The sequence below is a fragment of the Epinephelus fuscoguttatus genome, linkage group LG1 (genome assembly GCF_011397635.1).
Source record: "Epinephelus fuscoguttatus linkage group LG1, E.fuscoguttatus.final_Chr_v1".
Lineage (NCBI taxonomy): Eukaryota > Metazoa > Chordata > Actinopteri > Perciformes > Serranidae > Epinephelus > Epinephelus fuscoguttatus.
In genome coordinates, this window is record NC_064752.1 from 12,262,272 (window position 1) to 12,278,980 (window position 16,709).

The window sequence follows — 16,709 nt, forward strand, 5'->3', positions numbered from 1 at the left end:
TTCAGTCTTTACAAACAACGCAGCACAGAAAAAAAAACGGAATAACCTCCAACATTTCCTGGCACTGGAATCATATGCTTCTGAGAAAGTATATGTTCCAGGCCTTTTATCTGCATCTTTCTAACATCCTAATGTGTCTACAACCATGTGGTTCTGATATGATTAGACGTTCTGGTGCACAGAGCAATGCTATGATTTGGGGAAGATGGGGGGAGGTAGCGAGAACAGGTCAGGGCTCGTAAATCCCTTTTCCTTTTCATTGTAAAAATCGGTTTCCCCACAGCACAGTCTCTCCCAAAGGGCTCAAACCAGCTGGTCCTCTACCAGGCAGCCTCCCAAACAGGCTGCCACTGCTCCACTCTCTCCGACTGCCGTCCGTTTATGAGCGGCGCATCGAGCCGTCTTAAAGGGAGAGGTCCATATTTGCATGCACTTTTAGCGTGCTGGCAGCCTGCCCTGTTTCCCCAGCTGCAAAGGATTGTGGGTTTTACATCTATAAAGATTTTCCAGTGCAGTAAAGCTACAAAAGTGAGATTTCAGTTCATCAAGCTTTAAACCATCTGCACTGGAAAAGATTGGGGACTATAATACACTCATATACACACCATAAGCTAATTCCAAAATAGGCACTTCAGGGGCTTGAAGAGTTTTCAGATGCTTGCAGAGGTTAGGGTTTAAGTCTAAGCCAACCCAGCGAATCGGCAGATGGAGGAGATGCGACTCAGATAAGTATGGGTGGAGACAACGCTGCAGAGGAAGTGAGAGAGAATTCTTTTGCAGCAACCGTCATACAATCATAAAAAAGTATGGCTCCTCAGAGGTTCTGTTGGTGGGTGGTGCTGAATATAATTCTCAGTATTTAAACCACTTTGAGCTTTACATGATCTTTGAATAACTAAACAGTACTTGTAGTTCTTTACTGCTACAGTTAATGATAGAGGGACTTCCATACAAAAACAAACGGTCCGTCTGTGGTTTAAATGATGTTCATGTGACCATCCTGAAATTTTGTGGATGGTCTCACGGCCCAGAAACATTAAACTGACATTAAAGAAGTCGTGGTGACGAAGGCCAATTGCTGCGTCGCCTCATGTCGGCTGTGTCTCAACCAAAAAGTTGCACTTGAACACAACGCAACGACTACAGTCAACTGTCAACCAGCACAAACATTCTGCACTGCGTGAGAGGAAATAATTCTCCATAGCAGCAGGCGGCAATAGTCCGTTCAACACGGACAACCAGAAGACTAACAGGATGCATTCAAGATGCTAGTTAGCCAGTTAGCACATTAACAACACAACCTGTTGAAAGACCACAGCATATTTACTGGGCACTAGTGAACAGTAACACAAGAGCTCTTTGGGCAAAAAAATAATCGTACCTATTATAAGAAGTTTGTTTTGATCTCAACCCTCTTGACTTTAGCTGTTTGTTTGCTTTTCTTACTTCTGTTTCTCTTCTCTTGGACTGAGCTCAACTAACACTCACACTACCACTCATGCATTCTCTCACCGACCAGCTTTAATGCCGATTCAACATGCTGAATCTGCCAAAAAACAGACAACAAGGGCCGACAGTGTGGGACACAGTGCCAGAACTAGGGCAACAGACACTCACCAAGGCTCAGCTTGCTGTGTCGGGGCCCTTAAAGCAGCCAAAGCATCTAACAACCACATCCACAGTGTCGGATGCTTGTCTGCATCTTGATAAAAGTTACTGGATTGTCATGATTAAGGGTGCTTTCAGACCTAGAGTTGTCTTGCTTTGGTCTGAATCAGGGACAAATTTTGTAACAAAGTTGTATAATTGCCTAGAGTTGGTTCGTCTTCTCACGGCAGCATTTACAAGCGGACCAGATAAAATGCCTTGTGCAAGAAAGCTGCTCTTGATTGGTCAGAATTTCCATGTGGGAAAAATCCAGGAAGTAAACCAAACATTGAAGAAGAGTACACTTGCAAGATAAATGTGACACTTTCTAATGTCACAATGGAGGGACAACTACGCAGGTTGATTTTAGCGCTGCTCATCGTGGACTATATTGCTGTCATTGTTCATTTTAGTCAAACCATACAGTTTGAAAACGAGGCGCGGCTCCAACTAGAAAACAATGTTTTGATGCATTGGATGTGCTGAATGTGCATATTAAGGCAGTACAGGAGGAGGTGCACATTAATAATCCTCCAGGACTGTAACATGCTCATGTTCAACCCAAACAATGTGTCATGTGACTGCAGTTGGTTCGCATCGAGGTCAGAACACGTTCTCACCACAAATGAACCGCACCAGAGTTTGTTTGTAACCGGACCACCTCTTCAAGAAGGTCTCGGCCCGGCTGTTTTGGTGCACACCTGAGTGCGATTGCTGTGTTCACACCTGCCCAAACAAACCGCACTTAGGAGGCAAACTAACTTGAGTTAGATTGAACCGAACCAAACAGAGCATGTGTGAAAGCACCCAAATATAACACCACTATACTTTATCATTCTATCCCTTACTAAGTCTGACATGTTGTATTTTATGAATGTATTAGAATATCATTAGTGAAGCAAACCAAAACTTTCTGATTGTGCAACGTGTTGCCAAATTACAATGGTTATTGAAAAGGTTCCTTTAATTCAACAAACTTTGCACATTCTCAAAAGGCCATCCAAAAATATTAGAATTTTTTTCTAAAGAACATAAGCTTGGACAAAATGGCTATTTTGGGTGCTATAAACATTTAGATGGAATGAAATAATACATTTTAAAAAGTCTGTGTTTCAGATCTGCTGTGGTCCAGAAGTCTCTCAGGGCAGATTTGGGCTGAACAGACACAATGTGTGAGCTGTCCGCCACAGGGAAATGAAATGAGGAGTTTGATTCACACAGCTCTGGGGGAAACTGGACCCTGTTTAATCAGCAAGCTGCTTTTCTGCATTTAAACAACTTCCAAACTGGCATCTGCGAGGAGAAAAACTCCACAAACCACAGAATGCATGTCAATATTTTTTACAATGTTGGAAAGGCGAGTGTGGGCTTCAGCTTACTTTTTCTCTGATTTGGTCAGCGGTACACAAAAAATATTTTGTTTTATCGACTTAATCGTTTGGTTGGTAGAGGAAAAAAAAGTAGAACACTGACATCGGCAGAGCAGAATAGCTGTTTGAAAAGAGCGTCATGTGGATCGACATGATTCAGTCCATGTTAACACAACCGTAGCCATTGCCGGAAAACAAACAAAAAATGTGCTACTATGATGTGTCCTAGATTCAGGAAGTCTATAAAAGTACATCTGAAATTGTCTAATATGAACAGTTGGTTGCCCCAAAATTGAGACCTCATTACATGCCCATTATCTGACTATTATATTAAGCAATGCCCTGATTTATGCTCATTCAAATTCAACAAAAAAATCATATCTAGGAGACAGTCAGTCCCTCCACTTCTTGTTGCAGCTCCAAAGTAACATTTTTCCATCATAAACAAGATGTGGAAGTAGCATGTTGCACATCTGCTCCGGCTCAATCTCAATGCACAGCGATGACTTTTGGCTTAACGCTGAAGTCATGCTTCTCTACACACACTGTGAGGATGCTGCAATGAGTGGCACACAATAGAAAGGATTATAAAAGATCATCTCCGCTTATAAAGTTCCTGACCCCAATTTACACATGAAACCTTCGAGCGGATGATGGTGGACGCAGATGGCACGATCGGCGTGATCTATGCGAGCGAATCGAGGCTACATTAAAAAATGAGAGGCATTAGAGACATCTGAGCAGGAGCAGGGGAGAAGCAGCTTGACAATGACAACTCTGTTCTGCATCCGCCTTAAAAAGGAATACTTAATCTACGTGTCACCGCAGGAGCCTGAACTTCTGGGTTTGGCAAAAGTGAAAGAGGAGAGAGGAGACAGGGAGGAGAGAGGGGAGCGCTATTGTGTTTATCACGGATCCATTTCCTTAATTGGCGAAGTTTAACTCCATAAAATCAATAAATCCAAAAACACAGTGCTGGTTGGGTCGCGACCCCTTTTTGCTTCATCACCTTTATTTATTATCTTTTTTTAATTATCACCATCATCACGCTCTTGTATGTAAAGAGTAAATAAATGACTGCATTAAAGCATGGTCAATTATTCAGGCATTTCAGTCCACAGCTAATGCACTCAACAATAATTAATTGTATATCCACATTATGTTCCTTTTTACAGCCCACTGGGCCAAAAGATGGTGGCCTTTTAACCTAGATTTATATGCAGGCGATGTGCATACTCTATTCCTCACTTCCCTGCACAAGCTCAAACCTGCAGATCACATCCTGGAGGGAGAGATTCAAATAATGTACCCAGGAAAGAAAGAAAAAAAGACCCACATGGCGACTGAATGATTTATGAACGAGATCAATTAGTTAACTAATTTTGACAATCCATGTGCTAATTCTCTTCTGGGGAGTCATAATTAATTTCATATCGCATGCATAGGTTATTTAAAGTCATCTGATGAACCTTGCTGTCAACCGTGCAGGCTGCTCGCCGCACACTTTATTGTGAAGCTTATCTCACTCTCTCTGCTCGTCTGAGTCTGTCTCTGTAAACAGGTTGCTCTGTATCAGCGGCAGCATCAACGCAGCGTATGTGTGACTGGCTGGCTGACTACCAGAGCCGCCTTGTCTCAAGGTTCTGTCAGTACTGAGCTCCAGGTGCACGCTGAGGCCTCCTGTCTGTCTGCCTGGCTGACCTACACTGGCACCCACCATATGTGCCCTTCTTAACACCTTCTGTCACTGTCACACAGCACGCCATGTTTACTGGTGGTCCCTGTCTGACTCTCTGTCTCTCAGCCTTCTTTATCTTTCAGCCCACACCTCTTTATCACGCTCACGTATTCCGAGCTGAATTTTGCTGATAATACAGCAGCCTGGGTTTTCTGTTGAAGTTGCACGATTGTAAAAGTTTCTAGATATTTTTTCTCACTACAGGTAAACTTTATCTTGAAATATTGTTATATTTACCATGCAAATGATTTCATGTAATGAGAGAACTGACCTGTTTTAAAGGGGGTTATTGGGCTCAATCCTAATACATCATGTTCACCTCTAGAGGAGTGTGTGCTGATTCTTGTTGGAATCATAGACTGTATAAAATAATGGATGCACTTGTAAATAGCTTGACGTCACCCACTGGTTTGTGGACTGTTATATCAATGCCTCAAGTGTGGCATTTCAGCCGCCACCATCTTGTTTTTTTGAGACAGAATTGACCGTATATGGAGGAGACCGAAGAGCTGCGGGGGAACAAGTAGTGAATCTGACTCCTATGCTGTAGCGACGGCCCCGCCCTCAAATATGTCTGACTTTCAGCCTTAATAAAATGTAAACTGGGGAGTTATATAAAAATGCAACGCTTCTACAAGTGTCATGAACGTTGAAATTAGCTATAGAGACCGAAACTGTTTTTGTACCAGGCTGTAAACATGTTTATTTCTGCTGTAAAGTTGGGCATTTTAAAATTGGGGCCTATGAGGACTGGCTCGCTTCTGGAGCCAGCCTCAAGTGGCCATTAGAGGAACTGCAACTTTTGGTACTTCTGCATTGGCTTCATGTTTTAGCTTCGCAGGTTGTCATGTGGCCTAAACGACACAACATTTTGACCTGAGCAGACAGATTGAATATAAAGGCATACATTATTACTCCACAAATAAGACTGTAAACATGTTTATTTCTGCCGTAAGCTGGGCATTTTAACACAGGAGTCATTGGAGACTGGCTCCCTTCTGGGGCCAGCCTCAAGTGGCCATTTGAGGAACTGCAGTTTTTGGCACTTGCCTGTTGGTTTTAGGACCAGAGGCTGCTGCTTGGTTGGGATAGAAGGGTAAGGTGAAGTGTTAGGCCTAAATGACCCTCCAGACGGACGTTTTTTCAGAGGCACACTTCAAACCGAATATTATAAGAAATCATTGGCAAGATGGCTGCAAAGGCATTGAAAGAAACCCACAAATGTATTTTCTTTATTTCTACAAATTTAAGAATTACAATAACCATTGCATTATCCTAGTTTAAGTTTGTTTCATTGATCCTTTTCTTTATATCAGAAGCTAACTAGCTAGCTAACATTACATTGTTATTGCTGATTTGTGCATGACAGTCCTGCATTTTAACATATTTGCAAGTCTCTATCCTCACTTTGATGGTATCTGACACCCAAAATCTGACTAAAGTCCAACAGCAAAGTTGCTGCTCTTCTTACAGCTCTGCTAATATCATGCAGAGTGTCAGGGTAGGAGCACGGATTGCTAACGTTAGCCTACAAAACACTGCTAGAGGCCTGGTAATGAAGTAATGTTCTTTTTTATTTGATGAATTGTTTGATCGACTGAGTGTAAAACATAAGTTGTGAACGATCATAATGCTTTTCTATGTCCATCAGATATTGTTAAATGTAACTGTGATAACACCATTTTTGCCATAGTTGTGCCTGTTTACATAAACACCATCTGGCGTATCTGGGTCTGGAAGGGTCGTCCCATTTCAAAGAGAAAGATTTCTTGTTATTCTGTTTGAGGGTAAAGGGGGCACTGAAAAACATGGGGTATGGGGTAAAAAAAAGAAATGACATTGGGCCTTTGTGTATTATTAACCAGAGCTACACTTACAAAAGGATGTGAAATGGCTACATTTTCATGTAACGGTAAGATAAAAAAAACTCTGGCAGTTTTTAAGACAGCACAAAATGACTGCTTTTGTGCATGAACAAGCTCTATTCCAGCTCTAGTACGCAGAAGGTCACACAGATTGAAATGCCCTTGCATGAGATAAAGGCAGATAATCAACCATTCATTGCCATGAATGTGCCATTGGACCACATGGAATCTGTATTTTTAAACCAGTGACACTGTCCTAGAGTCAACAGTGTAGTAGCGACATTTGGCTGGCTGGTGTGTTGACACATTCTGGCAGTCCCACCTGGCTGTGCACCATGGCTTTTCACACCACGGCCCAGTGGAGCAGCAAAGTCCCCCCGTAGCCTGGTTACAGTGGACCGGGGCAATTTGGACAATAATTAAGTCATAAATCTTCCCCAGACCATACGGAAAAAAAGGCTTCACCAGATTACACGGCACACCCTCTGAGTAATGTGGTTCACTTCCACAATCAGCCAGTTCACCTGATAAGAAACCAATTCAGTGCCTCTGCTTCTCGATAGCATTAACAGCAGACGCCTCGGCTCACCTTGAGTTAATGAAATGCCTAAACAAATATGTCCTCTGGAATCTAATATGCCCGACCACTATGGAATGCAATATGGCACACGCACAGGATATATTGAGATCTAATTCATCTGTTGTGAAATGCTGGATTCTCTCACTGAATACTGATAGTTTGCATTCAGGTAAGAGATAATCTCTCTTCTGTGCACTGAAATTGATGATGCAGCAGCTCTGTAGAAAGCTAGCAAATATCTGGCACTCACATTATTCGTTAGTTATTGTAAGATGTGTCTTCATAACTTAAAGCAACAGCCTCCCCTGGATACAGTAGGTGCACATTAGTTATATTGTGATCCACAAAATAACTAAAATAGACTTAAATACAGTCTTCCCGCCTTCATACCCACACAAGTGACATATTAATGTGACTACACTTTCCACCAATAAAAACATGAACACAGGTCCGCACACTGTGGCTCCCCTTGGTGCAATTTACTGGCACAAGTAACGTTTCAAGCTAATGCTCTTATTCAGACTCAGATGGTGACAACCATATCATCTATAAACAGGCTGGGACGTGCCGACCTGGAGCTGCTCGAGTGCCTGTGTCACTGTAGATGAGAACAAGAGACCAGCACTATCACTGGGTTTGCCTGCTACACATCCACTCTGTAAACAAGGTAAAAGCAAAGCAGACCAGGATGCTGCAAGTGTTTTATGCATGACTAACACACAAGCAGTTCTTACCTAGAGGTTCGTTTTCACTGTTAAAGGTCCCACATTATGCTCATATTCAAGTTCATGTTCGTATTTTGGGTTTCTACTAGAATATGTTTGCATGCTCAAAAAAACCCATTATTTTTCATATACCATCCACCTCAATATACCTGTAATCACCCTCTGTCTGAAACACTCCATTTTTCTAACTTTATGGGCTGTTTCACTGGAATTACATTGCTAGGCAACAGTTTGGGTCCATGTTTACGTCCTGTCAGCTAATGTTGTTCACATACACTGCAAAATATTCCAAAAGGAAAGACAAAAGGACCCATTTAGATTGTTTATGTTGAAACAGTCTGTATAGTAACGTTGTGACATCACAACTTCACAAAAGTCCTGACAGTTTGTTTTAAGGCACAGTTTCATAATATCAACTGTGTGCATTTCTATGTGGACTGAGCATTTTGGTACTTTTCCAACACTTATTCAGGACCTATACCTGCTTTATTTTTAAAAAGACACGAAAATCTGACTTGTCACAATATGGAACCTTTAATATTTACCCTCTGCAACTGTTAACTACTGCATACCTGACTGAACCAACAACAAAACTAACATTGACTTGCTATTAATACAATGGTTCCCAACTGGTGGGCCACGGTCTAAAAGTGGGTTTAAGGTCTATTCTGAGTGGACTGCAAGTGACTCGCAAATGTGACAAGTTTGTAAAAGACACTTTATTTAGAAGTAAAGTGAGTTTCTGGCACAGAACTTTTATTTTGAAGTGCTGTTTTCTGCTGTGGAGTAACTAAATAATGGACGGTTACTTAACAGAGACAGCAAACTAGCTTGATGACATGGCCCAAAGCAAGTATGATGCTAAATATAATTAACTGTTTGGACCTTGAACTAATGAGGAAGAAGTCTGGACCTTGTGGCTGGACCAGTTAGGAACCACTGTAAAAAATATATACATAAACACTACTTGAAACACATATTTCTCCATTTACAAAGACATAAATAATATTTTTTTTTAAAATTCTGTTTATACAGTAAATTGCTTTTGATTGGACAGTGCTATAGATGTTCCCAAACAACCAATTTACTCACCACTTAAGTCTTTAGCAGCTAAAACATTTCTTAAGTTTTAATGGTTTCACCCGATATAGTAGCTGCTGGTTATAAGAAGGGGGAGGGAATTAATGTTCAACTCAGGCCGCATCCACATGAACATGTTTTGATTTTAAAATTGTTTTAAAACAAAAACAACCTCTGTAAACATAGCTTTTTAGCCCCATTTCAGTAGTAATCTCTGTCCACACTAACATGCCTGAAAACGTGAATCACATTAACCATTGATGTACACTGGGCATGCATCTGACGAAAAAAACAGAAACCAGATTGTCTCCACTGCGGTTGGTTGCTTAGTTGTAGAAAATAATAACGAGATAGCTAAAAGTAAGATAAGCGATGCTTTGCAAGAGGTGGAACTGTCACTAAAAGTAACACCTGAGTATAAGGTGGTCAAGCTGGAGGAAAACAAACAGGGAGTCGATGCAAAGCAAATATGCCGACATATCAGAGCTGTACCAGGAGCATTAGCCATTGCCGTAGGAAGTCATGGCAATGGGACACAACAGGGATAAAATCATAAAAGGTAAGTGGATCTAGCTATAATGGTTTGACACATCAGGACCGATAAGATCCAATCAAGAAGCAGATGTAGGTGTCTACATCACCATGTTCAAAAGTCTCCTTTGCTTCCTTTCCAGACTAAAACACAGCCAGGAGGTTTTCAAACTAAACAAGGTAAGCAGTGTTTTCAAAGGTCTCCATTTTAGTGGAGGAGTGTTGACTCTGGGTGTAAATGTAGCAACAGTTACATGTAAACATATTAGTGTGGATGTAGCCTCGGTAATGGATTTTTGAATTGTGGTTGCAACCCAATCCTGAACTTAAACACTTGCTGACGTGTGTGTGTGTGTGCAGTGTGGATTAAAAAAACTCCTACTGTGTGTGTGTTCTTGTGTGTGTTTCTAGTCTGTCTACCCGGCTGTGGGTCTCTGGCTGCGTGAAGACAAAATGGCAGGATGTAGCACTGTGAAGTCTATTAGGACAAAATCACATACTGCCACTCAGCTGTCCGAGACGTTTGATTAACCTTCACGGTGGGAATGTGGTTCCAGCAACAATTTTCACTTCATACAATAATAATGAGGTAAGGGGGCTGGAGAGAACCCGAGAAAGGACGAGGACAAAGTAGGAAATGGTCTGAAATGGTGAAGTGGTTTCGAAGGGCTGATGTATGTACTTCACTGTCCTCTTCAAGCACACAGAGGGATACTCTGGCTGTTTCTATGAACAGACTGTCGTCTCAGTAACCAGAAGGCCACCTCGCCTGTCGTTTTTTAGGCTGCAAAGTAATGTAGTGACTGAGCACATGATCTGCAACATGACAAACAAACACTGATATATTTGAGTTTAATAGTTTTAACAGTTTCCAACAAAACTACACAACTCAAACAAGCCTTGGTGCTCTTGTTTATATAACCTCACTTATAATTTAACAGATTAACTGAAACAGTGGACTGAAATACTAATTTAACACAAGAACTGCTAATGTTTGGCCTGGGGAAAAGACTTAAAAGTATAAAACGTAACATGCATTAAAAATTCATTTGCTTTAGTCCGTTTAAGTCGAAACTCTTGACCTTGAAACAAGTTAAGCCTGCAGGGTGAGATTATTGCATTTATTTCCAATAAAAGTTCAACTTTTAACTGAATTTAAGTTGCAGTGCTGTTAAAGAAATATTTCACTGCTGGAAATATGGTCTTTTTATAAAAATGGGTTCTCCATGCAGGTAAAGACACAAATACTTTTGAAACTGGTGCTACGTGACCAGAACACAGACGAAAAGGGTTGGGGCATTTGCTTTAGCTCAAGAAGTAGAAGACCTACAACTACCAGGATGCACTGCACCGCACCGGACCTATAAACGCTCCTGGTGGTGGGTGACATCATGTGAATTGCTCGTCCAAAAAATAGCCAGGTGATCTTGTATTACATTTAAACGGTAAATTTCTGAAAACATTTTAGGCGAGAAAGAGAAAGAGGGGCGTCTTTCTTTCGATACGCTTTTATACGCTTCGTGTCCGTGTAGCGGGCTTACAAGAATGAGGAAGTTCATTCTGTCGGCACAAATCTGCTCTCTCCTCTGCTACTGTCAGCGGTCATTTTAGGCAGAATTGTCGCACCCTTCCTCCACCCCGTTCACCTCCAGACTCCAGGGCGAGCTCAACAAAGGCTCATTCCTCTACTCATCCAGATCATCAGCACCTCTACCACCACCAGTGTCTAGACCCTGGGGGGAGGGGTTCCCTGTTTTACTATGGATTCATCACCCTCCTTAAATATATACCATCTCGATGGGGGTCCAAAGACTTCTACATTTTCCATACTTGTGTGCACCTGTTAATAAATATTCCTTTCACTGAATGAGTCTCTCCTGATTGAAACACATTCAAATGCACCCCCTCCCCCGATGGTGTTACGATTCACCTCCTGTTTGTGACCCTGGCCCTGTGTCACCTCTCTCTCACCTGTCAGATCCAGTTAACTCACTGCAACACCTAGACACACACAGACACCCTATGGTTTCTACACTCTGACAGAGAGCATCCGATTTGCAACTCTCTGCCTCACTCCCTCCACTCATTTAATGTCATGCAAAGAGGAACATTTTATAGACAGCTCAAAGCCAGAGTAGCTGGCTTACTTGTGATTCATTATTATAAAAAGGCTTGGAGGGCATTTCAAGGCTTCTGCGTATTCAACACAATACAAGTTTTGGGGAATTAGTCATATGCTTATAAAACGGGCTCAAGCGCCATTCAGCACGGCATCTCCTTTTGTGTGGCATTACAGTGTGTAATCAAGCGCTGCGCTTTCCAGGGCAATCACGTCCTTTATCACAGAGGAACTGTCGCCAGCCACCTACAGAGTGGGAGGATAAGCCCTGTGGGTAATAGAGTGTGGTGGGTGCTTGATTGGGTATGGTGAGTGAGAAGTTTTGCTCACATCTCATAGCACTCCCCTGCCCCCCTCGTACCCACCCCTCACACCAACAAGTCATAGCTGAGGACAGCCATCCGCACGAGATATGGGACACACTTTCACGCCACTTACTTTCAATTCACTCATTTATTCGTTGCTTTCACGGAACCCTTCAGCCTCTGACCCAGTGCGAGCGTACTGAGGGACTGATTAACACACATACTAAATTTCAGACACTCTGTTTTTTGTTTTTCTTCATCCCGCTCATTCTCTGTGTAATAGGGAGGCACAGAACTGCCTGAGGTAATTAGGGGTGACATGATGTTTATGTAACCTCCAAGCCTCACAAACCAGATGCAATTATGGGCTCCTGGTCTCTGTGACCCCAGCCCTGTAGCGTAGCACCGCAGAGCTACACTCCCGTGTCCCAGGGGTGAGCCTGGTTTTGCAGGGTGATGGGGGGGGGGAGGTGGGAGGCTGGAGTAGGGGCAAGCAAGAGTTGAGTTCTTTTCACAGCTCCCTCTGACGGGAGCGCTCGCTGCCTAATCCAAAGTGACGGGCACTTCAGTGGAGAGGGCGCAGAGCCCCCCAATTTCCGCCAGGAACCCACGGCAGGGGAAGCAGAGAAGCCAAGGGTTGGGGTGGCAGACTTATTGTGGCCCAGTGAGAAAGAGTGGGGCAGGGGCCTCATTACAACGCTTAACTGCACTCACAGGCCCTCATTAACCCACCACACCAGTGACTCAAATCAAAACAGACAATAAAAAGAGGTCGCCGTTTGAATACAGGCCTCCATTTTAGTGTGACTTGGACTCTGAGCATTGTAACTGAGTACTTTATGGTGCTTTTACACAAACAGATTTCCGTAAACACTGACGTTTGCTACAATGGGACGATTTATGTGTAGAAACTTCCTCTTATATGTGGTCATCCAGCTTGTATACCCTTTCTCTTTGACTGCTCCCACTCTGCAGGCATGTGGACGTCTGGGAATTCCAGAGGAAAGTAATGAGAGAGTGAGAGTGTAGTTAAACAAAACCCAATATGTCCGCTGTAATAAAAGCGCAGCAACACAGAGCTTTAGGTAGCTCAGTCGTAGGGAGCAGGGGAATGGATGATGAGAGATGACAGGCACTTACGTATGTTGCTAATGGGATGCAAAGCCAGTGCAAAGATAAAGCCCGGTCTGTATCCCCCCGCTCATCAGTGTTCGGGGGGAGAAGAGCTTGGCACGCCAAATGATGCGTTTCATAGAGACAATTAAAGAGCAAATCAATGCTGCTGCCTCTGTGAAATAATTAGAGATGCGGCCGACTTCAACCGCAACTACACAGTGGAAGGCATGCGAAGCTCCGATAGTTGAAGAAGAGATATTGAAGGAGATCTTGAAGAATGTTTTGAGAAGATCCAGCTGATTAAAAGTTACCCCAGTCACCAAGCAAACCTGGTTTTCATTAGGCTTCAGAACAAATTGCAATACAGGCTTCTTTGAAGTATTGTTATACTGAACAAGGTAGCTCATACATGTGTGTATATACCTACACTACGCTCACTATATGCTTCAGTTTTTATTTTTTAATGTAACCCTACAATCAAGTATGTGGCTGAAAATAGCGCTGTAATCACTGAACAGTAGATAAAGTGGAGAGACGGCACCCAGCCCTTCTCTCGGCTCCACAGTCTGAAAAACATGGTGATGAGGTCACACTGTTAAGACCAGCAGGCCATCACATTCTGCCTGTCACATCATCAGCGGTACTCTCCTTCCCATTTTAGAGCTCTTAATCTGCATACATCACCATACAGGAGAGGAAAGAAGCTGACTTAGTGGAGGTCTGTGCACTGTGCATTATGTGCTTGTGGAGGAACGAGTGCGATGAAGAGGTACTGTACAGGGCATACGCCACAGAGTAGCAACACCGGAATAGACAGAGATGGAGAGAAGAGAAGAGAAGAGAAGAGAAGAGAAGAGAAGAGAAGAGAAGAGAAGAGAAGAGAAGAGAAAGAGGGAAACCACATGGGGAATATAAAGTGCAGAAAAAGACAGATGGGCCCACTTACCAGCCTGGTTAGTGGTAATGTTGACTGAGGCGTACTGAGGGGAGTAGGGGCTCTGATCTGACACCCCGTTGACAGCCTGCACCTCAAACGTGTACTGTGTGTGGGCCAGCAGGTCACTAATGAAGACCCGGGGCTCCGTCAAGCCCAGCTGACGGGGCACAAACTGAACGTTGTCCCCGCAGCGGGTGCAGCCTCCCCGGCCTCCGCCGCAGCTCTTGCAGATGATGTTAAAGACGACGTCCTCGCGGCCCCCCGAATCCCGAGGAGACGTCCACTCCAGCATCACAGAGGTTTCGTTCACGCTGGAGATAACGGTCTGAGGAGCTGAGGGGACGGCTGGAAAATATAAGAGAGATTCTGAGGTTAACATTTGAGTGATCAGTTGTTTTGTGACTTTCACATGTACCATTTTTCTACCAAACTACACGCGGGTTTTTTAAAACATGGGAAACCCACTAAAAACCAGTGATTGCTAGTAGACACAGTTCTGCAGTAGATGCTTACTGGTTTTTCTTCCTATTGAGTGACGCTCTATGTTGAGGACGTGCCGGACAACGGGGTTAGTAAACAGTAGAAAGTGCGTGGAGGACAGTGAAAATGTCATCATGGTCACTTCTGTTTTAATGTTACTTATTCAGTCTCTCTTTCAAACTTGTTGTGGACTATTTTGGAATAACGTTCGAGCACTGCTTGGACAAAAACGCATAGTATTTTGTGGTGGTGCGTCATTGCATCGTTCTGCAGAAGAGGCAAAGGGGGCCTCCACCAGGGTGTCATATTTCCATCACTGCCAATCTCAGCCGATCGGAGCTGGAGCCAATAAACACCAACGACTACTGCAGAGTTTTTTGTCCCAGGAGTAAATATTGATTGTAACTTTTTCTATTAAATACAAAAGCCAGATGTTAGTGGGTGTTGGTGAGATTTTTGTGCAATGGGAAAGGGTTAGTCACAGTCTTGATCCACTGATGACAGAAAAACCTTGATTATAGATGCTTTCAGATTCCTACTTAATGAACAAAAGTGACTGAAAACAGTGTTGAATAGGGGTGTCACAATGATCCAAATTCATGATTCAATTTGGCTTTAGATTTTAAGGCCATGATTCCAATCAATCTGTATTTCAAACATTTTTTGTTTAAATCTGAAGGCTACGCCATTGTTAGACTGAAGACATAAAGACCAACAGGTCATTGGTTTCATGCTCTGACACTGTCATTAAGGGTGCTTTCAGACCTAGGGTTGTCTTGCTTTGGTCTGAATCAGGGACTTAGTTACATGATTGCCTAGAGTTGCTTTGTGTTCTCATGGTGGACCAGATAAAACACCTTGTGTGAAAAAGCTGCTCTTGATTGGTCAGAATTTCCACGCGGGAAAAATCCAGGAAGTAAAGTAAACGTTGAAGAAGAGTACACTTGCAAGATAAATGTGACACTTTCTAATGTCACAATGGAGGGACAACTACGCAGGTTGATTTTAGCGCTGCTCATCGTGGACTATATTGCTGTCATTGTTCATTTTAGTCAAACCATACAGTTTGAAAACGAGGCGCGGCTCCAACTAGAAAACAATGTTTTGATGCATCGGATGTGCTGAATGTGCATATTAAGGCAGTACAGGAGGAGGTGCACATTAATAATCCTCCAGGACTGTAACATGCTCATGTTTAACCCAAACAATGTGTCATGTGACTGCAGCTGGTTCGGATCGAGGTTGGAACACGTTCTCACCACGAATGAACCGCACCAGAGTTCGTTTCTTCCACCTCTTCAAGAAGGTCTCGGTCCGGTTGTTTTGGTGTTCACACCTGCCCAAACCAACCGCACTTAGGGGACAAACGAACTTGAATTCTATTGACCTAAACCAAACAGGGCAGGTGTGAAAGCACTCTAACATTTCAAATCTTCGAATTTGAAATCGAATGAAAAATTCTGCTTTTGATTTTGATCATCAAAATCGACAACTCATTTCGATCAATTTTTGATTTAGAATTGATAATGTAGTCAGGTAGTGTTAGCGTTGCAATCCAACAACTGTAGGTTGGGTTATGTAAAATCCATTTGTGGTAGCGTTCTGATGGTTTCCTTTAGATTCCAGCTTAAACAATGGAAAACAGGTCTTAACTAGAAAGTCTTACTAGATACAGCAGTAATATTGAACTTACAGCTTGTGATAGGGTGCTGGGTGGCCCATCGACCATTTTCTAATTCACTGATTCCAAAGCCAAGGTAGGATCCCTTGGACCGCAAGTTATTTATTGGTACATTGGTACATCATCATTATTGGTACATTTTATTATTAGCCTCCTGCCATTTTGCAAAAGTGGCCCCCAGGCAGAGCGAGTTGAGCGCCCCTGGTTTTCAATATAGAAAAGAGATATTCTAAAAATGGCTGTTACTCATACGAGCCACGACTTCAAGGACGCTGTACTTTTGCATCGACTACATTCCACTGCATTGTTCTAATTTTATGATGGATGCCGTGTTGTGTACTTGATGGCATACAGGATATAATTACCAGCTCTACTTAAATAACACAGGAGAAAAGAAAAATCCAGCAGCTCACTCAGATACTATAGCTTCTTATAGACGTCTGAACTGACTGCGTTCCAAGCTGGCAGTGTTTCATCCCTCGGGATGCCCATTTACACTCTCTCATTTTCCATGCTGGTGTCCACTTTGTCAAGT

The 16,709-nt window shown here is 42.9% G+C and overlaps 1 protein-coding gene across 4 annotated transcripts in view; it reads right to left on the bottom strand.

Annotated features, from left to right (window-relative positions):
* Nucleotides 1-16,709, bottom strand: part of ephb2b (eph receptor B2b) — a 184,244-nt gene that overhangs the window by 40,703 nt on the left and 126,832 nt on the right. For all 4 annotated transcript variants that reach the window (XM_049590818.1, XM_049590804.1, XM_049590814.1 and 1 more), the window contains exon 5: nt 14,023-14,358. In XM_049590818.1, the coding sequence (XP_049446775.1) occupies nt 14,023-14,358 (336 nt within the window). The remainder of the gene's footprint in view (nt 1-14,022; nt 14,359-16,709) is intronic.